Here is a 27,982-nt window from a genome sequence, read left to right on the forward strand (position 1 = left end):
CCCCGTTCTAAGAATGGGCCAGCGGCTGGAGGAGCCCCGATGTCCGGGCGCTTCCCTGAGATGGGGGGAGGCAGAAGCCAGGAGAGTGGGGACAAGAGGCAGGAGCCACCAGTGAGCAGGACGGGCTCGGGGTCCCAGGACCGGATGTTGGCCCAGAAGGCCTGGAGCCTTGGCCACGGTGCACTTCGGCCGGCCGCGGTGGCCGGTGAGCGTGGACAAGCTGGAACGCCAAGGGGCCCGACAGGGCTGCGGCAGGAGGAGGGCCAGGAGGCAGCCTGACCTCTGGGCCTGAAGCTCGGGGGGGAGTCGGGGAGACAGACGGGGGGGATGTGGAGAGAGCAGTGGTCAGGCACGGGTGACGGGGGAGGCTGGCTGGCTGGTGTGGCCGCGGCTGGGCAGTCCCTGACCAGAGGTGACAGGAGGGCTGGGTCTGCACTTGTTAAGTTTGCCCATTTTGTGGACGTTTCAGTGGAGAAGGCTGGAGAGGGGTTGGAGGTTCAGGGCAGCACGGTGGGGAGAGGCCAGGGCTCTGCTCGGCAGGCGGTCGGCACAAGTGCCCTCTGCGCTCCGGCAGGCTGTCACGGGGAGCAGGGGAGGCTGGGGGTGTGGGATGTCTGGGGAGGGGTCAGACAACCCTGGGTCCCCTCTGCTGTGCAGCCGGGCACTGGGATGGGGAACACCAGCTGCGGTCTGTGGGGCAGCAGGGGTTCCTGGGAAGCCCAGGGAGGAGTTTCGCTGGAAGGTTCTGGCTCAGGAACCAGCAGGGAGACCTGGAGGCAGACTCACGGAGTTGCCAGGGGAAGGGAGGGGCCCTGAGCATGACTGAGAGGAGGTGGCGGCCTGCGTCCTGTGCTATCGCTAAAACTAGGTGAGGAAACCTAAGGCTTTGGAAGGCAGCGGAGTGAGGGGAGACGGGGAGAGCGGCGGAGGGGGGCCAGGGGAGGAGCTGAGGAGGGGCCTGGGGTCGCCGGAGAAAGAGGGGAGCCTTGGAGGTGCCCCCCGGGCTGGCCGTGCCCCCAGGCAGGGCCTCTCAGACTAGCTGGTGAAGGACTTGCTTTTGCTTGTTTTTATTTTTATTCCAATCTGTCAAGGACTGACCCTTTCCTAAACACAACAAAATGAATTACTAGAAAAGAGTGAAGCGCTGCAGGCCGGGCCTGTGCTGCGCGTCCACCCCGAGCCTTCCCATCCCGTGCTGGACGGACCCTTGGGGCCTGCCCCAGGGAACGCAGGAAGTGCCCTCCCCCGCTCCGCCTCGCCCTCCCTCCGCAGACCTCCCGGCCAGCGCAGCGCCCGGGGGCGGCGAGGGTCCAGGGCCGGGACTGCAGGGAGCAGGGAGGCCCCTAGGGAGCCCGCAGGCCCGGCTGCAGGGCTGGGTGGGGCCCGGACTGACTCAGCCCCTCCTGCCCAGAAGCCGGTGCTCGTGGAGACCGCCTTTGGCTACGATGAAGAGGCCTCCCTGGAGTCTGACGGCTCGTCCATCTCTTACCAAACGGACAGGACGGACCAGACCCCGTGCACCCCCGACGACGACCTGGAGGAGGTGACTGCCCCAGCGGCCTCCGGGCCGGCATGTGGGCGGCGGGGTCATGCTCAGAGGTCTGCTCCCTGGGGGGGCACCTCGCCGGCTGTGACCCCGAGTCATCCACAGTTCTGCACTCTGAGAAACGCGCCCCCTGCTGGCTGCCTGTCTGTTGGTGCCCCCTTCCTCCTCACTCACCCCGTCTACTTCACCCCCGCTGTGTGCCCTGTCCCCTCTGTAGAGCAGGACAGAGAGCTCTTGCCCCATCAAAGGGGAGTCCGAACCACCCAGTAGGGGGGCCGGCACCAATGCCAAGGGTGCAGCCAAGTGGTGCGTCTGGTTGGAGAGGTGGGTGTCCCACCCCTAGTCCCTGCTTCCAGAAGGACACTCGCCCAGCCTCTGTGGGTGGAGGATAAGGAGGGGCCGATGGTCCATGGCCCTGACCAGGCCCAGGGGCACGCAGAGGCTCTGGCAGGGCCTGTCTGGTGACCCAAGATGTGATAGCACCCCTGCTGCCAGGAAGGACAGGGCCGGGGAGCTGGGGCCAGGGCAGGGCTACTCCTTGGTCACTCCTGGACATGGCTTGCTCTCCTCTGAGCAGCAGCCCCCTCAGCTGCTCTGACAGCCAGCAGCCCCCCGCCTTCTCCCTGGGCAGCTGGTGTCGTCACAGCCAGGGGGAGGCCTTGGGGGTCCCTGTGGGGGAAGGGGGCCTGACAAGTGAGGTGGGGTGGGGAGGAAGTGTGTCCACCCCCAGCTTTAAGCCTTTCACAGGGACCAGCTCACCTTCCCGACCCACGTGAGCAGAGTGCAGCCTCCAGAGAGCCTGGTCAGGGATGGAGGGTCCCCAGGTCAGGGCAGCCTGGCTGGCAGGTGGGCCCCAACAGAGACGCTGGCTTTGGCCACTGGCTTGTGAGACGCAGCCAGCTCGGCCTTTGACCCCGGGCTCAGGGCTCACCTCCGCGGCTCCCCAGGCCGGGGCCTGGCTCACGCTGTGTCTCGGCGCACCTTCCAGGGCATGGCCAAGGAGGAGACGGAGCTGAGGTTCCGGCAGCTGACCATGGAGTACCAGGCCCTGCAGCGGGCCTACGCCTTGCTGCAGGAGCAGGTCGGAGGGACGCTGGACGCAGAGCGAGAAGTTAAGGTCTAACTGACTTCCACGCCACGACGTTCCGGCTCCCGCTGGGCTCCCCCCGCTTGACCCCGGCCTTGGCAGGGACACGCGAGCCATGCGCCCTCGGCCCAGCCCTACTCTCCTGCCCTCAGCCGGCCGGGGATGCTCACCGGGGTGGCGGACGGGCACTGTTTGGGAAGGGGCTGCAGGTGGGCCGAGGGCCAGTGGCGGGAGCCCTGCCCTCCCCGAATTGGGGCACCCCCACACCCTGAGCCCTGCTGGCCCAAACACTCTCTTCCGTTTGCCCTGGGAGCTGTTACTGGGGGAGCAGGAGGACCTGCGGCTTGGACCCCGTGAGAGCAAATCAACTCCGGGAGGGTGGCTGGTACCCCCTAGAAGCCAGGTGGTGCTGGGTGGGGGGCTTCCATGCAGCAGGGTGCCAAGGCTGGTCTTCTAAACAAGGGACAGGCTCTGGGGACACGGTGAACGCAAAAGCGGGAAAGGAGATGCAGAGACGCCGTGCAGGGAGGGAAGGTGCCCGCAGGCTGTGCGGCCAGGCCGCTTAGGGGCCTGGCTGCGAGCTGCGGTCACTGTCGGGAGACCAAAGCAAGCCCCTCTGGCCAGCACCCAGCAGCTCAGTCATCCTCGTTCATCCTGTGGACAACGGTTGTCCCTAATAATCTCTCCAAATGAACCTATAGGTTGTCCCTGTAGTCTAAGGAGGTCACATGTTTCAGCATTTTGGCTTTATCACAGAGGACTCCCTGCAGAGCAGCCACTTCTCCGCGGGCTGAACCAAAAGGCAGACAGCCCTCTGAAAGCCGCCATCAGAGCGGTGTGTCCCGGCTTTTAGAGAAAATTTGATGTATGTCTCCTCCCATCCTACAGACCCGTGAGCAGCTACAGGCAGACGTGCAGAGGGCGCAGACGCGGATAGAGGACCTGGAGAAGACGCTGGCAGAGCAGGGGCAGGTGAGCATGCGGGGCCGTGCCCCCGGGAAGCTGGAGTTGGGGCCTGGCCCCGGGGTGGCCCAGTGCCCCAGGTGGGAGTGAATGCAGGTCAAACTGTTCTCTGCACACTGAAGCCTACATCCTGGCTCCCTTCACTGTACAAACAGCACACCTCAGCAAAAGAATTAAAACCTGAAGGAATGTGTATTTAAAGGAATTCCTCAGCAAGCCTCCAACGGGGCAGGAACGCACCTGACTGTTCCTGTTCCCGGCCTCTCTGGGCTTGATCCAAGGTCCTGTCAGTCCTCCTAGCGCAAGGACAAGATTTCAGGTCTCAGGAGTTTGTCGGTCACTCTCCTCACATCCCCCTCCACCTCTGGGTTCCTCAAATCCTGGGGGAGGGCGTCCATCCATGGGGCCTGAGTACCCCCCCAACCTGCTGGACAGCACAGCTCCAGGTGAGCCCAGGACGCAGCTGGAGGACATCCGGGGGGTTGAGAGGGCCGGGTCGGAAAGTGCAGAGCAGAGCCACAGAGGTCCTGGTGTGCAGACTGCTAGGTGGACGGCTGGACAGACAGACAGGAGAAGCCCTGGATTCAGTGCTGAGGCACCTGCAGCCCGTTCACCTGGAACACACAGGACTGGCCTGCACCCTGCCCCCGCCGCCAAACCGCAGGGTCTGGCGCGGTGTGCACACGGCCTCCGCAGACCCGGACTCGGAGGGGAAATTCCGGGCCCGTCTGATGTCGCCACTGCGCTGTTCGTCCCGAGGAAGAAGAGCAGCCCAGGCGGCGGGGAAGCAGGACGAGGAAGAGGGAGCTGGTTCCTTTCATTGCAAAAACCAGTCTTTCAAACTGGGAAAGAACTTCCCAGATGACTTGCCTGAGAAGACACTTGGGACCAGTTTCAGTGTCTGAGACACCTTACTTTGTGACAGAATGCCAGTGGTGGAGGGAGAACCAGGGCTTCGATCTGGAAGGGGGTGCCTGGGGACACTGGACTTCCACCAAGGCCTGACCCGGAGGCAGGCTCAGCGGGGCACCCACACACTTCCCACCAGAGCTCGAAGCCTGCCGCCATCCACGCATCCTGAGTGGGAAGTGGTCACCTGCCCCCTCCCCACCCGCCTGAGACCCCTGGCTGCGTGTTGGGGTCCCTGGACCTGTGACGTCCACACAGGCACCTGGCCTGGGCTGGCACGAGCCTGGGGGGCCGTCCACCTCTATCTGGGACCCTCCGAGAAAACGAGTGAAATCCTAGGTTTTCACTGCTGCGAGACGGAAGCCGCGACTCAGTGGTCCCTCTGGAAGCGGGGTGTGGAGTTCTTCCATCAAGTCCTCTGTTGCGCCGAATGGTGATTTGAATGTTGGCGTCGCATTTTACCCCGCAGTGCATTTATGTCTCCAATTCTGTCCCCTTTTCAAGGATATGAAGTGGATTGAAGAGAAGCAGGCGTTGTACCGGAGAAACCAAGAGCTCATCGAGAAGGTGCGCCCACCCTAGGCCGTCCCGGAGTCCGGCTGCTTCCTGAGAAAAGCAGGGGTTCCTCTGCACTGAGGGATGTGCGGGGCCCCTCGACGCGGGGTGTTGGGGCTTGGGCAGAGGCCCCCCACTGCCCCCAGCTGGGCCGTCTGTGCTTCTCATTCCTGGGGGATGGCTCAGGGGCACAGCCTTTCCAAAGAGGGGCCAGGCTGGCTGCAGCTCCCGCGCCTGCACAGACCAGCGGCTCCACTCCAGGCCCGGGGGCCAAGGGCCGGACCTGCCCCACCTGGAGCCGTCAGGCCCATACAGGGCCATGCTTGGGTGCTGTTCACTTCAGTGGTGAGCAACACCTGCACGCTTCCCTTGGGCCCCCACACAAATCTTAAATCAGCACAGCTGTCTGCGTGGTGCACACAAACACCCTTGCACACAAATGCTCATGTGCACACAAAACACTCCCTCCCACACTTAAATGCACACGCACACATGCCAATACTTGGGTGCACATATAAACGTTCACATGCACGATTAAACACTCACATGTGCACATAAACACATGTGCAGACTTAAATCCTCATGCACACATGCAAACTCTTGCATATGCCCTTGAACACATGCACACTTAAACCTTCCCAAGCACACACGAACACTTACACACTCACGTGCCACTTAAATGCTCATCTGTACACATAACACAGGCACACATAAACTTATGGGCACGCTAAAATGCTCGTGTGTGCACATAAGCCCTTGTTCGCACACTTAAACACTCAAGTGCACACTTAAAGCCTGTGCATTTCTCTGGCACGGTGGCCACAGGGTCACATTCATGGCCTGTGGGTGCTTCCTAGGGGCCCAGCTATGCAGAGTGACACACAGCGCCACAGGCAGACCCAGCCCCCAGCTGCATCAGACACAGTGTTCTCAGGCCCTGGACCAGCCTGGGTTCTAAGGAGCACTGTCCTGGCCGCTGCAAGGTCAGGGCAGCACGGTGACATGGTACTGCCTCTGCCCACCGTGGGCCCCTTGGCTTCCCCATCTTTGCTCAGACAGCTGGGCGGGCTCAGGGCTGCTTCCTCAGCTTCAGGGCTCCCTTCCCATAGCGCCTGCATCCCCCACCCAACCCAGTCTCACTAGGACGGCCCCATGCAGCTCAGACTGGAGTGAGGACTCTGAGCTGAGGACCTGGGCCAGGGAGTGGTCCGCATGGATGGGGGGCGGAAGCTGGGGAATTCACCTCGTGTGAGCTCCAGCGTCTTGCCCGTCTTTTACAGATTAAACAAGTGGAGACAGAAGAGGCTCGGTTAAAACACGAGGTCCAGGATGCGAAAGACCAAAACGAGCTGCTGGAGTTCCGGATCTTGGAGCTGGAGGTGGGCTGCGGGCGTGGACACAGGCATGGGCGCTGGTGCGGGTGTGAGTGGAGGGGGCAGAGTGCTGTTGCCCCAGAGCTGGTGCCGTCCTGGGCTGTGAGTCCAGCCCTGTCACTTGCCGGCATGGAAGAAAACAAATGCAAAACCGAAACGAAATGAACGAAACAGGAGTGTCTGCAAACAGCTCCCGGGCCTCCCTCTCCGTCCTGGTCCCTCAGGGCACCTGGTCACGAGGTGGTCATGACCCTCGATGGCAAGAATGAACACCCTCTCCTATGACACTGCGACCCAGCTTGGCTTGGTGTGTTCTGGCACCAGCATTGCCACCTGTCTGGTTTCCTGGCGTCCTCGCATACCTAAAGTGTGTGAACTGGGGCCCCCACTTGCCCATGGAGGAAGCAGGTTGAGTCCAGATGGAGCTGCCCCTGGGGGCCCTCCTGTCCACCTCCCTGGGGTGGCAGGAAAGCTGCATGGCCACTCCACATACACGGAATGGCCACCCCCTGGGCTCCTGCATATGGTCCTGGATGAGGACGGTGCAGCCGCAGCCACTGTCCTCTGTCCTCAGGGCTCACTGAGGTCAGACACATGGGGGACACTGTTTCCTGAGCCTCCAGCCTCCTGGGACCCATGATGGAGGAGCACCTCGGCACTGGGGTGGGGGCTACTCAGCCTCTTGGCAGGCACGGGGCACGGAGCGGGGTCCCCAGGGCCCATCTGGGCTGGAAGCTCACTGCTCACGTCAGCATCAGCATAGGACCATCCACTGGGCAGGTCCAAGGAGGGTTCAGTCGCTGCTGGGGCAGCCGGGGCTCCGTTTTCACAAACACCATGTTGACCATGTTCCGTGTCCTCTGTGTGTTCACCGCGCTCCCCGGACGGCCCCAGCACGGCCCTCCCAGGGGGGAGGGGGCGCCCGCGTGCCCAGCCTTCCTCTCTCTGTCCTAGGAGAGGGAGAGGAAGTCGCCTGCCATCAACTTCCACCACACCCCCTTCGTGGAGGGGAAGAGCCCCCTCCAAGCGTACTGCGAGGCCGAAGGCGTGACAGTAAGCCCCTGCCCCGCCCCTCCGTCCGGGGCCCCGCCCCTCCAACCGAGGACCCGCCCCCTCCACTCCCGGGCCCGCCTCCTCCACGCATGGTCCCGCCCCTCCGCCCGCGGCTCCGCCCGGCTGGCGCACCCTCCCAGCACGCCCTGTCTCCTTGCCTCTAGGACATCCTGGTCACGGAGCTGATGAAGAAGCTGGACATTCTGGGGGATAACGCCGTAAGTGTAGGTTGCTCTCCTGACTTGTGCATGCCTCCTCATGCCGACCACCCTCCGCGGTCCAGGGGCCCCTGTGAGTCCCACTGTGGTCTGGCCACCAGCCACCCTGCCCTACCTGCACCCTCCCGCTGCCAGAGCTGCTAGGGGTGGGCCCCCTGGCGTTTGGGAGGAGTTCTGCTCTTTCTCACATTGCTCCTGTGCCGTCCTGGAGGCACAGGAGTTTGGAGCTTCTGTTCCCACACCCGATTCTTCAGCAGAGATGCTTCTGGCCCTGTGTTCTCAGTTTCTGGAATCCCTGCCAGTCTTTAAGCTCTTCCATACCTTTGGGAGGGGTGGGGCTGTGGTCCTTAGAGGGTCTTAGACACCCCAGACTCAGCGGTTCCCACTTAGTTTTGGAGGAAGGACAGACTATAAATAATCCCCAAATCTCATTTATGGCAGTGTTCCAATTTCTACTGCAAACTCTTCAAAAGAATAGTAGTTACTGAGTGGCTGCACCCCTTCATGCCACCCTCCTTCTGTCTTGTCTATCTTTCCATCTGTCTATCCATCCATCCATTCACCCACCCGTCCTCTATCTGCATCCCCCATGCCCCATTCTCTCTCTGTCCGCCTCTGTCCATGCTCCGTTCACCCTCCATCCATCATCCTGTGTTTGTTGAGCCCCCGCCCGTTGAGGGGGGATCAACTATGCTGGAAGGTGGCCCCAGTCCACACCCCAGAACTTTTCCCCTCCAGTTATACTACCAAGTACATGGTCTGCGGGATGAGCTCCCCCTCCTGGTCACTGCTGTCAAGAGAGATCAAGGCACTAAGTCAGATCAGTGCGCTTTATGCAGTTGGTGGAGAATATAATGCATGCAGACACTCACACACTCACTCACTCACCACCCAGGTGCTCGTGCACGTCCTTGGGGCCAGCTGTTCTCCCAGCAGCCTCGAGGTGACAGGAATCCCTTCTCTCCTCGCCCGCCCTTTCCTTGGGAAGCAGTGAGGAGGGAGCAGGAGGGGAGAGCGCCCTGCAGGGAGGCTCTCCTGGCTAGATCCCCGCGGTCAGACCCCTTGCTCCAGTTCAGTGGCCCTTAGCAGCTGCGCTGGTCCACAGCAGAGGAGGCTGTCGTCACGACACCCTGAGGTCTCCTGAGTATTGGCTTCCTTCATGAGCTCTTGGGCACCACATTAGTTAACTTTCAGTTCACAGCTGGAAAGACTGAGGCTCCGGAGGGCACCCGCCCAGGGCCCCAGAGCTGCCATCGTGGCTGGCTAGGAGGAGCCCAGGTCTGCCTCATCCTGTTCAGGGCTCCTCCCCAGCCCCATCACTGCCCACCCCAGAGCGCCGGCGGGAGGGCCCGCCCCGGAGCCATCACGTGGCCTCAGAGCCCCGGGACAGAGGCGGGTGGGGACCGGAGGGCACACTGCCAGTTTTATGCACAGGTGCCCTGTGGAGACCCTTGGCGGCTCCTGGAGGGTTGTTGGGGTGACCCTTCAGGTGTGATCACATGATCACTGCTGAACACACAGACACACGTCTAGCAGGTGGCAGGGACAATCTGGCCGCATCACCTTCTCAGCCAGGACACACCGATGCTGTGGCCACTCTCTCCAGAGAAGGCTCTAGAGAAGGCTGCAGCTGCCCAGCTGGCCATGGGGCACCTGAACCCCAGACCTCAGCTTCCTCAGGGGTCAGGGCCCTTGGAGTGGAGTACAGAGGCTGGTGGGGGGCAGGATGGACCCCCGTCCTTTCTGGTGAGCAGCGTGCTCACCACTGCTATCCTGGCCTGCAGAGGGTCACCCAGGGAAGGAGGAGGCAGCAGGGACTGCGAGGGTGGAGTAGGCAGCACGTGGCCAAGGCCACCGTCCCCTCTGGGAGGGAGTAGCGAGGGCCCAGCCGGCTGCTCACCAGGCGGGGCCGCGCAGGCCCTTCTGCCCGGTCCAACCACGTCCAGGTCTTCACTTCGCCGCCTGGAGCCCCTTGCTCAGCCTCCCCCACTCCCCACCCGACCCATCAGACCCAGCCCTGCCCTGGGAGGAGGGAGCCGATGGCCTGGCTAGTTCCCCCAGGAGGAAGAGGTGTGAGGGGCAGCCGCCCCATCACCGGACCAAGGCGGGGTGCAGCGTGCCTGAGGGCAGAGCTGGCCTCTGTGCCTGCAGCAGGGCCGCCAGCCCCCACCCTGTGCTGACTACTGCCGGAGTAGGGGACGATGAGAGACCCCTGCCCTTGGGGAGCTCAGACATCAGAGGGAGAGAGGCAGGCAGGGCTTTCTGAGCAGGTGACCTTGAATCGGAGAAGTTCTGGGGTGTGGGGGCCGCTCTCAGCCCAGAATTCCCAGCGGGCTCCTCACTGCCCCAATCTCTGCTGCCCCCACCCCCCTCCTGGCTGTCCCACAAGTTGGGACCCAACAGTGGGGACAGCCCAGCCCCCACCCTGGTGCTGACGCAGGTGGCACGTCCTCTGAGGCTGCCCCCTGGCCCCAAAGCCAGGGTCATTCTGCCTAGAAGGACTGCCCAGGTGGGCTCTCTGGCAGGAGGCATGAATAAAACATGCAGAAAAAGGCGGAACAGCAGGGAAGGCAGTCATTTCATACTGTGAGCATTTGATCTTCGCTCCACATTCATAAGCTGTGTTTCAGTAGTTCAGGCTGCATGCAGAGCTGGTTTTAAATAAAGATCCTGACAGAGACGGAGAGGGGAAGCCTGCCTGCTCCTTCTGCCACCCCACGGCCCTGCTCTGCGTCAGCAGACTTGGACCCTGGCCACCAGCAGCGAGGGGACAGGAGGGGGCAGGTGGAGAGTTCACACCTCCCCCCACCCCGCCCCAGCCAGCAGGGCGAGAGCACAGAGGATCAAGGACTCCTGGGAGGGCCTTTAGTGAAAGCCGCACTTAGCTGTGACGCTGCCCTCCTGCACCTGTCCCGCCAGCCCCACTTTTCACCCATCGTGCGGCCCCGCCGCCCCCGAAGGCGCTTCCCCTGACCGTGCGTGCACTCTGCTTTTGGGTGCAGAATCTGACCAATGAGGAGCAAGTGGTCGTCATACAAGCCAGGACGGTCCTGACCTTGGCCGGAAAGGTAACAGGGACTGGATGCTCTCAGGGAAGGGAGGGCTGGGCTCCCTGCAGGTGTCCCTTTGTGGGAGGGGCCGCCGGGGCAGGGTGTCCCCCGATCCTGCCCGCCTTGGGAGGTCTGGCACACGCACAGGGCAGACAGCGCCCCGCCCACCATACATGTTTGCAGGTGTCAGATTCAGCCAGACCTCTCCCCAAGGCCAGCTCTGCCTCGGTTCCCCCCGGAGGCTGGGAGCTGTGGTAGGTCTGTGAAACTTCAGCATTCTCTTTGACCTGCCAGGACCCTCCTCTGGGGGCCGCCAGGCCCACCTGGGCTCCCACCCTCCTCTGCTCCCAGTGCCGCCCGTCTGCTCCTGGTCCCTCCTTGGTAGCCAGAGCCTGCTTGGTAGGCCAGCTGTCAGCGCCTCCTCCCATGGGCCTCCACAGGACGTGGAGGGGGTGTTCCAGCGGAGTTCAGGGGTCGGGACTTCGGGAGAACAGGCCGCCCTCCCTGCGTGGGGCAGAGGTCTCAGTGCATCTGCTCCCGCTGCACCGCACCTAGCATCCCTCCTCTCCCTGGGGAAGGGCGGGGACAGACTCCTTGGACACCAGGCGGGGGTGTGGGGTGGGGCCTGGACCTGGCCTGCATGCTGGCCCACGGGCCCATGACCCACTCCCCGCGAGGGCTGCGCCCTCCCCTCCCGGAGGAAGGATGGGAAGGACCAGGAGGGCCAGACCTCCCTCAGGCTGTCCCCAGAGCTGGGAGAGGTGAGGTGGCTTTGGTGCCTGCATGGCGACCTGAGGGCTCACTGTCACCGGTATTTTCTGTTTGTGCCTAGTGGCTCCAGCAGATCGAAGAGACGGAGTCGGCCCTGCAGCGGAAGATGGTTGACCTGGAGAGCGAGAAGGTTGGTGCGCATCTGGCCACGCGGCCCTGCGTCACCAGGTCGGCTATGTGAGGCCCAGACGCAGGTCCTCTTGTGTTTCAGGAGCTGTTCAGTAAACAGAAGGGCTACCTGGATGAGGAGCTGGACTACAGGAAACAGTCCTTGGACCATGCTCACAAGGTAAGAGAAATAGGGCTGCCAGAACCCCCGCGGTGGGGGATTTGGGGTAGAAAAGGGAAAAGCTGTTCACACATCCAGGGTTGTGTCTCAGACCTCGCCTGGGAAGAGCCTGTGCCCAGTGCGACCAGCGGGGGTCACTCTCTGCATTTCTCCCTTTGGGGACCCCTCGCTTGGTGAGTTCCGAGGACACCTTGCTGCCCCGTCAGCAACCCTCGGCCCAGGAATGCAGGCACGTGCGCAGAACTCAAATGGGTGTTTGAAATGAGCTGAGAAAACAGGATTCATTGAAACGTTGCATTTACAAATGAAACAAACACAGCTGTGTCGGTCAGAACGCTGTCCCGCCAGGGACTCCTGGTTCTGCCCGTCTACACCGAGCCCAGCAAGTTGCACGAGTCCTTTGTACATCTGCTTGCCCCGTGGGAAACTGCTTCCCCACCTCCAGCCTGGAGGGATGTCGGGCTTGGGGTGAACCCTGAGAGCTGAGAGTACCTAATCTCCATCCCTGGAAGTCAGTCCTCACTGAAGTTCATTTAAGCCTCAAGCAGCCTTCCTGTTTCAAGGCAGTGACGCCAGATCCAGGATGCCTTTAAGCCCCCTGCCCCCCAGGTGAGCACGGGAGAGGCTCCCGGCTGGAGGGGTTCCTGCAGGGGCACAGCCCACACTTCCCTCCCAGCAGTGGGTCACATCTGGGAACCCGTGTCACCCAGCTGGACAGCCCTTCCTGGCTATGTGTGTCTCTGCCCCCGACTGTGGAGCGCGACGTGGCGCTGGGTCAGGGGAAGCTGTCCTGTGGCCCAGGCGGGCAGCCTGAGGTCAGTGACTGGGCCACCCGGTAAATAGAGTTAATCCCCACCCCCCAGAGATGTGGGGAGGATAAGCCTGTGTGCACTGCGGGCTTGTGCCGTGGCAGCTGGGACTGCCCAGCAGGGAGGTGGCAGCTTGATGTTTGCTGTCCCATCAGGGCCCCGCAAGGCCAGTAGGGGGCTCTGCTGGAGTTTATGGTGGGCTTCCTGGGGCTGGGGTGCTCCCTCTGCCAGGTGGCAGTGCTGGCTGCCTGACACCTGCAGGAACAACCACACAGGAGGTGGCCTCGGAGAGAGAGCTGAGTCAGCTCTGATGGGCCTTCCCAGAAATCTGTGCCCAGATCTATGTTTCCAGTCCTCTCAGGTGCCGGGTGGGGTGTCTGCTCGCAGTGCGCAGGGGCAGCTGCGCGGCTCCGAGCCCCCCATGCCTATGTCCTCTGTGCTCTGCTCCTGCATCCTCGCCTGGAGCAGGGCGGGGACAGCATCACCGCAGGACCCAGGCATTGCTCGGCTGACCGCCTCAGGAACAGACATTTACGGTAGGACACCCATGCAGAAAAGATGGGTCCCTGCAGATGAGCTCAGAGAGATGGCTTTATGACACACACGGACACACGAGCACACACACGCACCTGCACCACAGGACACATTGCCCTGCGAGGCAGCGGGGCTCCTGCGCACAGTGCCCTGGGATGCTGTCGGGGGCCCCCGGGTGGTGCTGGGTCCCCTCCCTGTGCAATGATGGTGATGACTGCCCCCCTCCGTGAGAGATGCCGTCGGGGGCCCCCTTCCCCCAATTCCGACAGGAAAGCTGCATGTTTGCTGTCCCACCGTGGTTTTCTTAACTCCATATTTAAACCTGCACTTCCTGCTGGACAATTAGCCATTTTTTCTGCCATTCACAAAACCTGGTGCAGGAGCAGGGCATCTACCGGCCTTGGGATGCCCTGGGAGTGGGGGGCAGGCCTGTGGGAACCTGCTGGGCTTCACACAGTCCCTGTCTGTGAGCACAAGAAGGACAGCTGGGTTTTGAAGGGGGGGGGGTCCCTGTGTGGCTGAGGGGCTGTCCAGGGCAGCTGTGAGCACAGGGACGAGGATGAAGGCTGGGGGGAGGCCGTGCGCACAGAGATGTCCTCCAGGTGGCCTGACGCTCACGCTCATGCGTAGGGGAGGTCCTGTCACCTCCATGTCCTGCTACCAGGCTTGGGGTGAAGCCACTGTGGTGTTAGCTCTAAGCCCCGCGCTTCGCTGCCTTTATTTTAAAGCTGAAGCTTATCTTTGCTCTAAGAAGCAGCAGCTGATGTGGCTGGCTCTGACAGCTGGGGACAGTTCATTCTGTGGTTGTCAAGAACAATAAAACACAAGTGAGGTCCGCAGCCCTCCTCCGCCTTTCCCTAAAAGATCTGCTCAGCCGGAGGGAGTCTCCATAGTCATTTTGCCTGAAGAGGAGGAAGCATTAGTTTCTGAAGAGGTTACATTTTTGATGGGAAGATGTGAAGAATTTGAATTTTTCAGATGGTGTCTATGAAATTTCCTGAGGAACAGCTTTAGACATACTCCAGGTCAAACGGCTCGGTTCTCAGGGGTGGAAAATGAGGTCTGTGCCGCGGCTGCTGGGTCACAGCACGGGGGCCGCGTTGCTTGTGTGGCTGGGGCCCGCGGTGCAGGGGCTTGGCACGCTGGAGCCCACGCAGTGCAGTGTGAGGACTACGGGCCGGAGCCCCCGCGGTGTCGGAGCCCCGCTCCCCCACCCTGCAGGGCCCTGTGCGCATTGTTCGGCCCAGCTGCCTCCTCAGAGACCCTCAGTTGGCTCACCCGCGGACCAGCTGACAAGAGCTCTGGCCTCGTGGAAGGGGTGGGGACTGGAGGGCTTCATGGCGGTGAAGCCCTTACTGGCACGGGCACCCACCGGGCGCCCCGGGCGTGGGCATCCTTAGGGTTATCACCTGGGAGGGTGAGGTGAAGAAGCTGGGAGGAGGGCAGAGGCCGGGCACATGGGGCCTCGAAGGGCAGGTGAGGCCTTATATGCAGGCATCAGGGAGAGAGACAGACAGACAGACAGAGGGAGAGAGATGAGGAGGGAGAAGCAGGGCAGGTGTGTGTCTCAGTCTGGAGGCCGGAAGTCTGGCATCAAGATGCTGGCAGGGTCCGCTCCCTGTGAGGCTCTCGGGGAGGGTCCTCCTGCCTCGTCCAGCTCCTCAGGGCCCAGGTGTCCCTGGGCCTATGGCCACATCCCCCCACCTCTGCCTCTGTTGTCATGTGGTCTCCCCCGTCTTCTTCTAAAGAGGAGAGTCAGTGGATCAGGGCCCTCTAATCCAGTCTGACCCCATCTGCACCGGATGACATCTGCAGAGACCCTGTTCCCAAATAATCCACATTCACAGGCTTCAGGGCTTAGGACTTGAATGCACCTCTGGGGACACAAGTCACCCCCGCACAGGCGGCACTGGGGACCACAGAGCTGGCAGCCTGGCCCCTCTGTGGTTACTGCAGACATGCCCTGTGGGCACCACGCTTCCTCCTTTGCGACTCATAAGCCCAGGGTTTGATGAAGGTTGTGAGCAAAGGAAGCCGCCTTTGTTCTTTCCTCAAAGGACACCCACCTAGCCCGCCACCCATCTGGCCATCGTCCGCCTCTGGTCTCAAATTCTGCTGAGCGCGACATCCCCAATGCTAACGTGAAGCGAGAGTTCTGTCACTGCGGTGTCACTGCCCATTAAACATCGCGGGGGAGGGAGCGCTGTTGAAATAATTACCCTGGACCGTTTCACTCTTCAGAACATCATTTAGGCTGTACAGGAGGAAACAGTCCCCTCTGTGGGCTGCTTGGAGATGTTGGGACCCCGGGGCAGGGTGCCCCAGCCCCCCAGGCAGTCCTTGGGGAGAAGGTGAGGGCTAACGTGTCCCCTCCTGCTCCAGCACATCCTGGAGCTGGAAGCCATGCTGTACGACGCCCTGCAGCAGGAGGCCGGGGCCAAGGTGGCCGAGCTGCTGTCGGAGGAGGAGCGCGAGAAGCTCAGGGTGGCCGTGGAGCAGTGGAAGCGCCAGGTCATGAGTGAGCTGCGTGAGCGCGATGCCCAGATCCTGCGGGAGCGCATGGAGCTGCTGCAGCTGGCGCAGCAGGTGCGGGGCCAGGGAGCGCAGGGGCGGGGCCTAGAGGCGTCCCGCGGCCACGCCCTCTGACGGCCACGCCCATGATGACCACACCTGAGGCCACGCCCCTAATTACCATACAGTCACGGTCACGCCCTCCAGTGGCTGTGCCTTCCAGTGACCATGCCCACGGTGGGCCCCCTGCCAGACTGCCTGTCCCTCCATACTGCCCAGGTCTCTGGGTGGCACATCCCCTCTCTTGGGACCCCTGACTGCCGGTCTCTTCCATGACCCCTCCCTCAATGGTAAGATGGCAGTGAAAGTGTCACCTGGGGAGCAGCAGCTCATGGGCCAGGGCACAGCCCCTGCCCTTCTCTTGGCCTATGGGCTCTTGGGGACCTCGGGCCAGTCTGGGCCATCCATTTCTAACTTGAGGGTCCCGGCAGACTGGACAGCCTCGGCGTGTAAGACATGCCTCTGCTCCACTGCGTGTGCTGGCATGGCCTGGAAGGAGCCCTTATGGCTGTGTCCCGTGTCCAGATAAACCAGTAAACCCAGGTTTACTGTGAACGTCAGAGGGCTTGTGTCTGACCAGAGGACTGGTCAGCGACTAGGACCCTCGCTGCTGGATCCAGCGTGATTGGTGCGAGGACGGCCACCTGCGGCCCCCTCATTTCCCATCAGACAGGCTGTGATCAGAGCTCAGCCACTCCCACGGTCCAGGCACAGGCATCCAAGTCCAGCGTGGACACGCCAGTGTGCGTCTGACTGGCTTGTAGACCGAAGTCGGACTAGGGTTTCCCAGCACAATGTGAGCCTTGCCGGGAAGGTCCTCCCGTGACCCGCCTCTTGTCGCGCTGCAGCAGTGCACCTGGGAAGGGTGGTGGCTCGAGTCCTTAGTGTTTCCCGGGGCTCCCAGCATCGTGGTTTATGATCTGAAGAGGCAGGAGAGGGGAGGGTATCGTTCCTGCTGCGGGAAGTGTGTCCCGTGCTCTTTTGTTGGAGAAAAGCTGTGACCCGGGGAAGCCTATGTCCACAGGGGGCGGAGGCAAGCTCACCGGCCTCTCTTCTGGGGCCCAGGTTCCCGGACGCCCCCGGGGGAGGGCAGCCCAAGGCCCCAGCCCCCTCGTGGTGCCCAGCGTGGCAGCTGCCCTGTGACTGTCCACCGAGTGCACGAGTGAAAATCGTGAAAGCCCTTTTACCGCTTGGTTTCCCAAATATTCTGATGATTGAAGATTTTCCTTCTTTGAACATTGCAGAGAATTAAAGAATTAGAAGAAAGAATAGAAGCTCAGAAGAGACAGATAAAGGAACTGGAGGAAAAGGTAAAACGCTTGCAGATTTCTGGGCTTTGTTTAGGGAGCTTACAGAGACAGAACAGGCAGCTCTCGGTGTCACAGCGCTAGGTCTGAGGTTGGGCTGTTGCTGGACAGAAGGAGGTTTCAGGGTGGTGTCTACTCGGGACCAGGAGTGGGAGCCGGGGGTCTGGGAACAGCCCCTCCTGATGACCCAGCCGTGTGGCCCTGGGGGCCGTGCGTCTCCCAGCCCGTTTGCCCAGCTGTCGTGCCATGTGAGGACCCACAGCCCCGGCCCCTTCGGTGGGACGCTGGCTGTGCTGATGCGCACGATTCCTCCTTGCTCCCCGGAACATTGTCTAAGAATCAAGCTGCTGAGAGGCTGTATCCTCCTCTTGAGAACGGGTGTCACCCCGTGTGAGTCTCTCACTTCCTAGTCCGTAACGCAGCGGCTCCCAGGGTCAGGAAGCTGGGGTGCTGGGGTGCAGCTGGTTTGGGGCCATGCAGCTCGGGACCAGGGAGGACTGTCCGGCTCTTCCCCCGACCTCTGGCTCTGTGACTCCCAAATCGAGGTGCGCAGAACACGCGCGGTGGGAAGCCTGGCTCTTTCTGCGGCTGTGCTTAGCTGTGGAGCGGTTTTTCCCCCTGTGGTTTAGGGTGTTTCGGTGATGTCTAGCAGTCAGACTGCTTGTTCTCGTAGTGGGATCCCCCTTGCCTGTGGGGCAGATCTCACAAAGGCCGGCTCCTCGCCGAGCCTCCCTGGCCTACCCCTCTCGGAGATGGCAGGAGGCTGGGGTCTGCACAGGACCCCCATGGGCTGCACATCCTCGGCCCTGCCTGGGAGGAGCCAGCAGAGGGCCACAGCCACAGGGGCTCTGTGCTTGCAGGACAGAGGGGCCGTCCCCACCGCAGCTCCTCCAGCCGGTCCTCCCCTGCCCTGCCCAGCCCACTCCTGGTGACAACACTGGCCCCTTCCCTGGGAACCTCACCACCATGTGCTGAGCAGTCTTGGCAGTGACTTGCAAATCCAGTGCTGGTGCCGGTGACAGGCCCCTAACCGTGCAAAGCAGGGAGGTGCCCGTGAACAAGGCCGTGGCTGCCCGGTGGACGCCAGGCTGTGGGCAGGAGCTGGGAAGGCCGGGGGCTCCAGCCCCGCCACGGTGCCGTCTCCCCCTGAATGAATGTCTGTTTCCTTTCGCATCTTGAAGCAGGAGCATTTGTTTGTATTAAATGCTGGGGTTGTTTTAATTGGGTGTTTACTCTCCGTCTCGCTGGAGGAGCTCTGTTTTTCCAGGCAGTTGTGGCACAGCCAGATTTTCTCTTGTGTCTAAATCGGCCGGGCCCCTCCCGACCCCCAGATGGGGCTCCAGGTGTGCAGTCTGTTCAGCGTGTTGGTTGTCCTTGATCATTTATAAGGGGAATGAGACCAAGGCGTTGTCAGGGAGTCCTGGTGTTTGCCTGGCACTTGGCACGTCTTTCTGTGAGACTCTCACCCTCATTATAGCCAGTTAGCACCCTCACCAGCTGCTCTGGCCACGGGTCCAGATGCCGGTCCCCCTCCCACCCACCACCCCACCCAGAGGAGGAAACTGAGCCCCTGAAAGGCGAGATGACCAGCAGAGGCTCCCTCCCGACTGCTGGGCTCTGGGTGGGTGTGAGGTCCCCCGAGCGAGGTCCCCTGGGAGGTGGCAGCACCGTCACTCTAGACCCAGGCGTCCTCACGGCGCCCGCGGGCAGCACGACCCTTAAGCCGCTGGACACCAGCACACAGGCTTTGCTCCCCACCCCGGCGGGCACCCCGCGTCGCCCTGTCTGCGATCACACGTTACTTCTTGCCAGAAGCGCTACAAACTCTTTTTTCTCTTTCTTTCCTTCTATGTTTCTGCCCTCCCTTTTCCTTTTCAGTTTCTATTTTTGTTCTTATTTTTCTCCTTAGCTTTCATTCTCTGGTCATAGCTCGCCTGGGTGCCCTGACGTGGTGAGTATCTTCTCTGTGTCCTGGGGACCAGCACGGCCCCGCATGGGCCCCGCACAGCCCGGGGAGCTGCCGCCTGCGGTTCCGTAAGCAGGAGGCACGTCCGGATAGCAACAGCCAGGGCTGCCAAAGGTCCTCACAAAGCCACTGCAGTGCCTGCCCTGGGGTCAGGGCCCAGAGGGGTCTGCCATCGTCAGAGGGGAAGGGGCGCTGGCCTTCCAGGAGAAGGGAGGAGGGCACAGGACCCCCTCCCACGGGACCTACCCGGGGAGAGATGTGCTTGCACAAAGCCAGCTCGTTTCTCTGCCCTGGGCACCTCGCAGGAGGCAGAGCTGCCGGTTTCGCGTCTCTCTGTCCTTTCCGTGGTAGCACGTGCAAGCTCGGGTCGCCCTGAGGTTCAGCAGAGATGCCCGCTTTCCCAATGAGCTGGGCTCGTTCATGATGTCACAGTTTGGTTAAGCTGTGGCCTCATCCCCGTGGCTCTCAGAGCGAGGCCACAGGGGTAAGCTTGAGCACTGCGCCCTTCCCAGACAAGATGAGAGGACAGGTGGGGTGTGACCTCATCCTGCCATCTCCAGGGGCCTCCCCTCGGGAGCAGAGCCGTCCTTTCCCTGCGGCCTTGTCCCTCCAGCCTGTCCCTCTGGCCCAGTGGCCTCTCTGATGAGTGTCCCATGTCTCTGCGCTTCCAGCCCCCAGAGGAGCCGGACCCCTTTCCTCCAGCTGGACCGGAGAGCAGCGGGCGCCTGGGAGGCAGAACGAGACACTGTGTCTCATCCCTGAAGACCCAAGAGGATCTGGTCTCTGCGGACCCCCTCCCGTCGAGGAAGCGGGAGAAGGGGTGTCTTTGAGCCCCTCTGAGGGGGACTGTCCACTTTAATGAGCCAGGATTAGAGCTCGTTCTCTGACTGGGGCTCCTGTGGAGAGGCCTGGTCTGGCTGCCGGACCCTGGGGTCCTTCCTCGGGACACAGCCTCCACCCCCAGCTGCAGGGACACACGCGTCCCCGGCTGAGCACGTGCAGCGAGCCCAGCAGGAGCCCGGCTCTGCCGCCTCCCTCGGTTCCCTTAACAACCGAAACGCATGTCTCAGAGGAAGTTTCTCAGAAACAGCGCAGGCACCTTACAAGATGACAGGATGAATCTGCCACTACCGTGGTGACCTCTGTTCAGGGAAGCACGGTTTCCATGTGTTGCTTCAGGTGGGCTATGGAGAGGTTTCGACTGGCTCACTGGGGCCCTGGGCCCTCACTGACCGAACCCCTGCAGGCCTCCCTCGTCTATGCTGCCGCCACTTGTGGGAACAGAACCATGGCTGCCACAGTGCCATCACCCTCGGCCTCCCTTGCCGCCCAAGACATGAAGGCCAGAGACCTGCCCTGAGCCGGCTGAGGAGCAGAGGGACTGACCAAGCCTGGTAGGGGGAGGTGGGACAAGAGAGGGACAGACCCAGTGGAAAGGGACCTGACCTTGTTGGAGATCGCAGAGGCCAGAGGCCACCGCCGGCAGGGCAGCCCCAGGCACCACGGAGGCCCTGGGGCTGCGGGTGAGCCCAGCGTGACCGAAGCTGCCAGGTCCAGAGCTCCAGCCTTTGTTCTCAGGGGGCAGTGCCCGGCGAGACGTCTGTGCTTCGTGGTTCTGCGCGTGTGAGAAGGGGCCTGAAGCCCAGGCGGCGAGCAGGTGAGGCACGGCCACTGTTCCCGGGACAGGGCAGCTTCCGTCCCGCGCTGTCCGGGGCCCCGCGGGCACTGACACACCTCCCTCTGGTCCGTGGGATCCCACCTCCTCTGACTCTGTGGTCCAGGTCGGCCCCGTTTGAGACGTGGATTTAATTTGCTGGGACACTGGTCCCGCAGCGGGAGCCCGGAGTGTCTATCCAGGTGGGTGGGAGTGGGTGGGGCAGCTCACCTCCCACCACCACCTCTGGACCCAGGTCTGCTCCCTGGGGGAGGTCCGTGCTGGGTTCCTCACCATCCCTCGGGCTGACCCCGCGGTGGGTCTTCTCCACCCAGACCCAGGACACCCCGCCAAGGCCTGCCGAGGCCTCCAGAGGCACCCATGAAAGGGTCACAGGGTGCGCCCCTGAACTACAAGGGCAGCTGGGCAGGGAAGAACTTGTCGAAGGCGTCTGGCCGTTTCTGCCACCTTGGGCCCCAGCCCCCACATCCCCAGGTCTGCTGGCCTGCCCCCCTGTCCCCCGTCTTGCTGCTCCCAGAAACTCCAAAATAACGCGTCCCACTGTGTCTCTCGGACCCTGACTCCCAGCTCCGCGGGCCTCCCTGCCCCCCCAGGTGCATCACCTCTTCTCCCTGACCCCAGGGCCCGGAGGCCTCCCTGGGGCGGCCGGGCAGGGCAGGTCCTACGGCCAGGACGGAGGCCGGGGATCGGGCGCTCCGTCGCGAACTGCTCTTTCTAAGCAGAATTTGCTCGGTGAGGGCGCTCACGTGGGACGCGGTCGGGCTCTGAGGGGTGAGCGGTGGTGTTTTCCGAATCTGTAGGGTGTGAAGTTGGCCACGTCCACAAGGACTGTCTCGTGGGGGCTGCAGGGGGCTCCCCGGGAGATGCGCTGCCATGGAGAGAAGGGAGCGGAGCGGAGGCCAGAGCCTGGGAGGGGGACCACACCACTGTTCACAGGGGCCTCGCGCACTTTCCCCTTCCACGTGGCGGGTCTGGGCGCCTGTTCCTTGAAGGGGCTCTTCTTGAGGAATGGCATGTGGTTAACCCAGCGCGGGGCTCAGACGCGGCAGAGTCTGCTCCTGTGTGTGCGGGGGTGCGTGAGCACGGCCTTGGGCGAGAAAGATCTCTACAGGCTGGACCTGGAGGGAGCCAGTCCCCGCCCTGGTCCATATGTGGGCCCTCCAACCCCAACACACTCTTCGAGGCCTGGTGCCTGGACTCAGGGGCGCCTCCTGGAACCTGCATGGAGGTCCTTGGGCTGCACTGTGTTGTGTTGAGGAAAGTGCAGAAGACACCCCGCTGCCTCTCTGATGGGCAAGGACGGTCCACAGGCATGGCCTGGCCTCAAAGGGCACCTGCGGCCGGTGAGGGACAGTGAATGCTGTATGTCACCGTGGCAATGCTGGTATCAAAATGCACTGCCCAGAGTCCCTGAAGGGCCCCCAGGAGTTGGCACTGTCCCCGCAGCCTTCCCCCGATGAGCCAGCTCGTGGCTCCGTGTTCTGCCTGGCGTGTGCAGGGAGCAGCGGCCTGCCCGGGCTTGGCAGGCCGCTCCGTGCCCCAGAGCCGCAGGCAAGTCACACCTGTGGAGGGCAGCCAGGGCCAGGTAAGGGGCTGGGAGCAGGAGAGCGGGGCGGGAGGCACGCCCCCCCCCACACCACCTGGGCCACCTGCAGGGCCTGGATGCTGATGGACGCCCCCTTGAACAGAGCCATTTTGTGGGTCTGGAGCCCCAGAGATGACTCGGACCAGCTTCTGCTCCCGGGGTGCTCACGCTGGGGAGGCCGGGCTGGGGCTAGTGGGCATCACCATGCGGCGGGGACAGACCTGTGCTGCCCGGCCCAGCTCAGGGCTGACGGGGGTGGCGGCTGGCTCCCAGACCAAGCACCACAGCCTGGGTGCCGAGTCAGACACTCTCACAGAGCCCCACGGAGAAGCACATTTTCCCTCCACCGAGCGCGACCTCCAGGCATCGGGGAGAGAGCTCTCAAACACTGCCCAAAGTGGGACAGCATTGAGTGAGGCAGTTGGTGCCCGGCCGCCCTCACCCCAGGCAGAAGTAACAGCCCCGACGGTCAGGGAGGGCGGCCCTGCGGCCCCCGCTCCCCGCTGGGGAGCTGCGGCCTCACTGGGCCACAGGATGCTTTGCGCTCGTTTGCTCAGTCAGGTGAGGAGAGGCGGAAAGCCGCTGCGGCCGCTTTGTGGGGACGCGGTGCTGGGGGCTGTCGGGCTGCGGCCAGAGGGCAGCTCATAGGAGACGGGCCGCTTTTGCCCCTTTCAGGGGCGTGTCCACTGCGCCCTGGTTTGTCAGTCTCCAGGGTGGGTGTGAGGCTGTCAGGAAAGAGCTGCCGTCTGGGGTCTTTTGTGTACCCTCCCTCCTCCCAGCCCAGGAGCACCGGCCGCATCCCCGTGGAGCACAGGGGCCCCCGCAGCCTGGGCAGCCGCACCGGGGCTGGGGCTTTCTCCTCCCCGGAGATGAGGGTGGGAGCGGCTGGTCCCCTCCACGTCTGGTGGCACAGGAAGTCACCAGCTTCCTAAGCAAGCACCTCCCCTCTCCCCATGAGCTTTTAAAGAGTTTTTGTTCTAAAATGGTTTCAGACTTAAAGAAAATCGCAGAGACAGCGTGAAGCTCCTGCGCACCTTGCGCCCGGCTTCGCCCGACGCCGTGTCTCGCACGGTCACAGCGCACTTTCATAGCTCCGCTCGTCACCCGCTCCACTCAGGCGGGCGTTTCTGCTCCGGGGCCCCACACGACGTTGAGTCCTTCTCCTGGTCCCTCCCCGTCGGCCACGTGTTCTCAGCTTTCCTCGCCACCCTGGCACTTGGCACCCTGGCAGGTGCTGGCCGGCTGTTTTGTGGGGCGCCCTTCAGTGTGGTTTGGCCGTTGCGCTGGCGCGGTGGTGCTGAGGTCGCGGGGTCTCGGGAGGCGCACGGGGCGGCGCGCCGTCTGAGTGTGTCCGATGGGCGCGGCCAGGCGTGCGCTGGCTTTCTGCCTCTGATGTGGACCTCGATCAGGGTTCTGCCGGGTTCTCCACGGGAAAGGTGCTGCTTGTCGCCAAGCAGTGGACTGGGAAGGGACACTTGGAGACCACGCAGACCCCTGAACCTCCTTAAGCTTTTGCCCGACGACGTCACCGGGCGTCGGTGGGTCTTCCCTGCGACGGTGGTCACTGCCCGCTCTCGCAGTGACTTCCCGCCTCACGTCCCTCCTGTGCTGTTAGGGGCTTTCTCTGGAGAAGGCCTGCCCCCCTTCTCTCGTTTCTTTTTTTCTCTCTCCAGCTATTTGTATCAGCGTGGACTCATGGATATTTAATTTAATCTGTGGGTTATAATCCAACACCATCTGTATTTTCCTGCCCGGATTTTTCCAGCTTAAGTCATCGAGCTTTCCGTGGGGTCGGCACCGCGTTCTCTGAGCCCCTTCTGTTCCTCTGGCCCTTCCTTGCCGTCCGTTCCTGCGGGGTGCTCAGGTGTCCTGCTTTCCCTGCCCCGAGCCTGAGAGCAGCCGCTTCTCCAGGGCTCTCTGGTTCCCTCTGCTGGAGAGTGGTGTCCAGGAACCAGCGTCTCTGGGCGCGGGGTGTGCTCACTGCTGCGGGGTGGAAGGTTTCCAGCCCCAGGGGCAGAGCCTGGAAGTGTTCCCCTGGGCGCTAATGCACTCACACCACTCTTCCTGGTGTGTTTCTGTGTCTAACCGTGTCCTCTGCCACCTCTCACCTGTCTGTCTGTCACCTGTCTACATATCACCCATCTGTCGTCTACCTTTGTTCTTATCCGTCATCTGTCATCCATCGTCTATCCACCCATCCATCCATCTATCCATCTGTCTGTTATCTGTGTGTCTATTATGAAAGCATGAGTTCATAAAGATGCGTCCAGTTTCAGGCTAACAATTCGAGACTCATTCCATTTCCTCGTCTGTGACTCCGTTCACGGGGACGTGGCTCTCGCCATGTAAATGGTGTTATTATTTGCGCAGTCCTGGTGTCCACACACAGGAGTTTCAGAAGAGCTAACCCGTACACCCTGAGGAGCCAGCTGCCCAGCTAGGGGACCATGGAGCGCAGTCCTTTGTCCTCAGCCTGATGGTCTCCGAGTGTAGTTCTCGGGGATGACCTAGGTCACGTTGTCCACCTGCGGTCACTCAGGTTTGTTCATTACAGCTGGGGTTCCATTCGGGCCTCCCCTACAGAGTGAATTTTTTAAATTTTTCACAGTAAAGTTCCTGTTTGTGGTGTGCAGTCTGTGGGTTTTGACACACGTGTCCACCACAGTCGTGGTCCAGGGCAGTGCCATCACCCCCAACCCCCTCTGCCTTGCTCCACAGTCCCCTGTCCCCAGCCCCACCCTCCCCAACACTGGTTTGTTCCCTCCTTTAAGTTTTGCCATTTCCAAGTCTTGTAAGTGGAAAATACGGTACGTGCGTTCAGTATGTAGCTTTGAGGTCTGGCTTTGTTCACGTTGTAGCAAAACGCGTGGAGGGCCCCCGGGGTCTTGTAGTTCGTCCCTTTGTGCCCAGTTGTTTCCGTTGTGTGGATGTACCACGCTATCCACGTGTGTCTGCTGCCTTCTCACTTGGGGCCACTGTGAGTCAAACTGCTGTAAACATTCATGCACAGGTGTTTGTGTCAATACAGGTTTCCATTTTTCAGATGAATACCTAGGATTGGTTAGCGTGTTTTCTACAAAACTGTTGTCCTCGGTGGCTGTGTGTTCTGCATGCCCACCAGCAAAGTATGAGCGTTCTTGTTGCTCGGCGTCTTCACCCACACTCGACATCACCGGTCTTTTCTGCTTGGGGAGGGCGTCCAGTCTAATAGGGGCGCAGAGGCATAGTGTTTTGGTTTTAATCTGTATTCCTCTCATGCCTCATGACGTTGGGCGTCTTTTAATGTGCTGATTTTCAGCCCACATATCTTCCTTGGTGAAGTGTCTGTTCAAATTGTTTGCCTGATTTTAAATTAGATTTTTGCTTTCTTGTTATTGAGTATTAAGACTTCTTCACGCATTCCAGGTACGTGCCTTGGTCAGATATATGATACCAAAGTATTGTCTCTAAGTCTTTCTTTATTTTGTCATTTTATTCCTTCTCTGTCTCTCTCTCTCTTTTTATTTTTCAGTAAGATCTTTTTTGTTTAAAGGCTGCTTTTGTTGTGGGGGTAGGTAATTAGGTTTATTTGTTTGTTTCTAGAGAAGGTACTGAGGAATGAACCCAGGACCTCATGCATGCTAAGCACGTGCTCTACCCCTGAGCTGTAGCCTCCCCTCTGTCTTTCTGTTCTCTTAAGAGTATCCTTTGAAGAGAATTTCTTAAGTTTTGATAAAGTCTAGTTCGTTAGAGACTTGAGAAAACTGCCTGACCGAAAGTCAGAAACATTTTCCCCACGTCTCCTAGGGTTGTGTGACTTCCCGTCTCACGTCCTTCTCCACGACCCATCAGGAGTTCATTTTGCAATCGCTGCACGTTTCACATTTTGGTCAAAGCACATTTTTTTTTTGACATGTAGTTGCCCCTCCCCGCCCCCCCACGGTAAAGAACTCTGTCTTTTTTATTTAAATGCCTTCTGTTTGGCTGGACCAAGTGCCCCCTCCTCAGCCAGGCCCACCCTGGCTAGGGTGCCCTCACTGTCTCCGAGTCACCTCACCCTGGGAGGCGGCGGAGATGCTGCTGTTCGCTGGTGTCCTCTGAGCTGGCTCCCGGCTGCCTGGTCCCCACTGGATCCCGGGGCTGGGGCTGGTCTCCAGGGACCCCGCCCGCCCCGCTCGGGGTCTGGAAGCTGAAGAGGTGGAAGATTAACTGTCAGCAGATCCAGATTTACAGCTCCTGGTGGAGCAGGCGCTGAGTGCGGATGAGCACCCCCAGTCCTCAGGAGCCTGGGCTGCGATGGCTTCCGCCGCGCCGAGACCCGGCGGCCAGAAGTGACGGCGGTGCGGTCGGTCGTCAGGCATGCGCTGCTCCCGCCCAGCATTCGTCTGAGTTAAGGGGCATCGTGCATATGTGGAGGAGGGACCTTCCTGTAAAAATGGTTGTCACCTTCTCCATCATAACCCAAGGAGATTTGCTTTATAATTTCTGTATGTTTTATGTTTAAGAAAGAGAACAAAAGGTGAGCCGTTATTATGTTCCTTGTAGAAGGTTCACCCGAGCGTGAAAACCAGCTGCTTGAGGCCCTTCTTCCCGGCTCGGGGACAGCTCTCCTGTCCATCCTGGGAGCGGGGACAGGTGGTGGCATCCCCCTCCCCCCGACGCGGGGCACCAAGGGGCCCTGTCAGGGCGGCGGCGTCAGCCTGGGCTCCAGCCCCAAGTGGGAGGAGGAGGGGCTCATGATGGGGTCAGATGGGTGCTTGGCTGATGGCAGGTGACAAGCCCAAGCCAGGGAGCCAGGATGGCCACACGGGCGTGGAGCCCCGCGGCCCCTGTTGCCCCCTCACGGCTCCTCATTCTTCATCTTTGTTCCCTGGGGGCACAGAATTGCGTTCATCTTGACACTGGCTCAGGCCACCCTCTTGCCACTGGGCTGGGAGCCGCCCACTTGGTTAATCTGCTTTTTGCAATGTCTCTGGACACGCTGGCTGCTAGCTGCTCAGCCCGTCCCACCGCCACCCCTCCCCCAGGAGCCCGCTGCCTCTGGCCCGGGTGGCGGCCGTGCAGAGCTGTGTGGCGGACTCATGTGTCTAAAAGGGCTAATTGTCCCTGCTTTTAAGTCCCCATAAGAGGCGACGCGCCATGCGCCTTCTGCACGCACCCCCCGCACGTGGCGGCGCCGAGCCGAGCGCCGTCCTGCGACCTGCGCGTCTGCGCCTCCGTGCCCATGCCTGCTGCTCCGCGCCTCTGGTGGACGTGGGGCGTTTGCTTTTGTGACCGGCGCTTCGCGAACGTTCTCGTGACGTCCGTCAGTGCGCCGGGGCGGGGGTTTCTCCCGGGTTTCCGCATGGAGTCGGCTGAGGGCCGACGCTCAGCCTCCGGCGATGGGGTCAGCTCTTCCAGTTCTCGGCAGCTTTGGGACGATTTTTGCTCTATGTTTAGGATTCTGTCTTTACCTTATGGCAAAACTTTTTGTCTAATATGACTCTAGGAGGCTTGCACACAACCTCAGACAGAAGTGGGCTCACCGTCCCAGGCCCCGCTGTCTAGTCTGTCCTGTCCAGCCAGTAGCTCCTGAGCTGCGGCCAGCTGTCTATTGCCTATAATGTCACCATCTTGATGAAAGCAATAAAGGGTCCTTTTACTGGCATGGTCACGAGGCCACTGACACCAATGCCACTGTTGGAGAAGTCAGTGTCAGCAGACATGCTGGACACCCGCTTCCAGGGCTGTGTGAGCAGCTCC

At 61.4% G+C, this 27,982-nt stretch overlaps 1 protein-coding gene across 37 annotated transcripts in view; it reads left to right on the plus strand.

The window, feature by feature from the left end:
* JAKMIP3 (Janus kinase and microtubule interacting protein 3) overlaps positions 1-27,982 on the plus strand; it is a 108,005-nt gene that overhangs the window by 70,424 nt on the left and 9,599 nt on the right. For 12 of the 37 annotated variants that reach the window (XM_064488547.1, XM_064488550.1, XM_064488549.1 and 9 more), the window contains 13 exons: positions 1,412-1,543; positions 2,535-2,663; positions 3,522-3,605; positions 5,010-5,072; positions 6,341-6,439; positions 7,388-7,486; positions 7,651-7,710; positions 10,707-10,772; positions 11,587-11,655; positions 11,737-11,814; positions 15,540-15,743; positions 16,973-17,038; positions 19,673-20,658. In XM_064488547.1, coding sequence (XP_064344617.1) covers positions 1,412-1,543; positions 2,535-2,663; positions 3,522-3,605; positions 5,010-5,072; positions 6,341-6,439; positions 7,388-7,486; positions 7,651-7,710; positions 10,707-10,772; positions 11,587-11,655; positions 11,737-11,814; positions 15,540-15,743; positions 16,973-17,038; positions 19,673-19,831 — 1,308 coding nt within the window. In that variant the 3' untranslated portion in view covers positions 19,832-20,658. Of the gene's footprint in view, positions 1-1,411; positions 1,544-2,534; positions 2,664-3,521; positions 3,606-5,009; positions 5,073-6,340; positions 6,440-7,387; positions 7,487-7,650; positions 7,711-10,706; positions 10,773-11,586; positions 11,656-11,736; positions 11,815-15,539; positions 15,744-16,972; positions 17,039-18,913; positions 18,987-19,672; positions 20,659-27,982 lie in introns of those variants that run through there. The other 25 variants (XM_064488565.1, XM_031462044.2, XM_064488560.1 and 22 more) reach the window with 15 other exon arrangements.

Source organism: Camelus dromedarius, chromosome 8 (genome assembly GCF_036321535.1).
Source record: "Camelus dromedarius isolate mCamDro1 chromosome 8, mCamDro1.pat, whole genome shotgun sequence".
Taxonomy (NCBI): Eukaryota; Metazoa; Chordata; class Mammalia; order Artiodactyla; family Camelidae; genus Camelus; species Camelus dromedarius.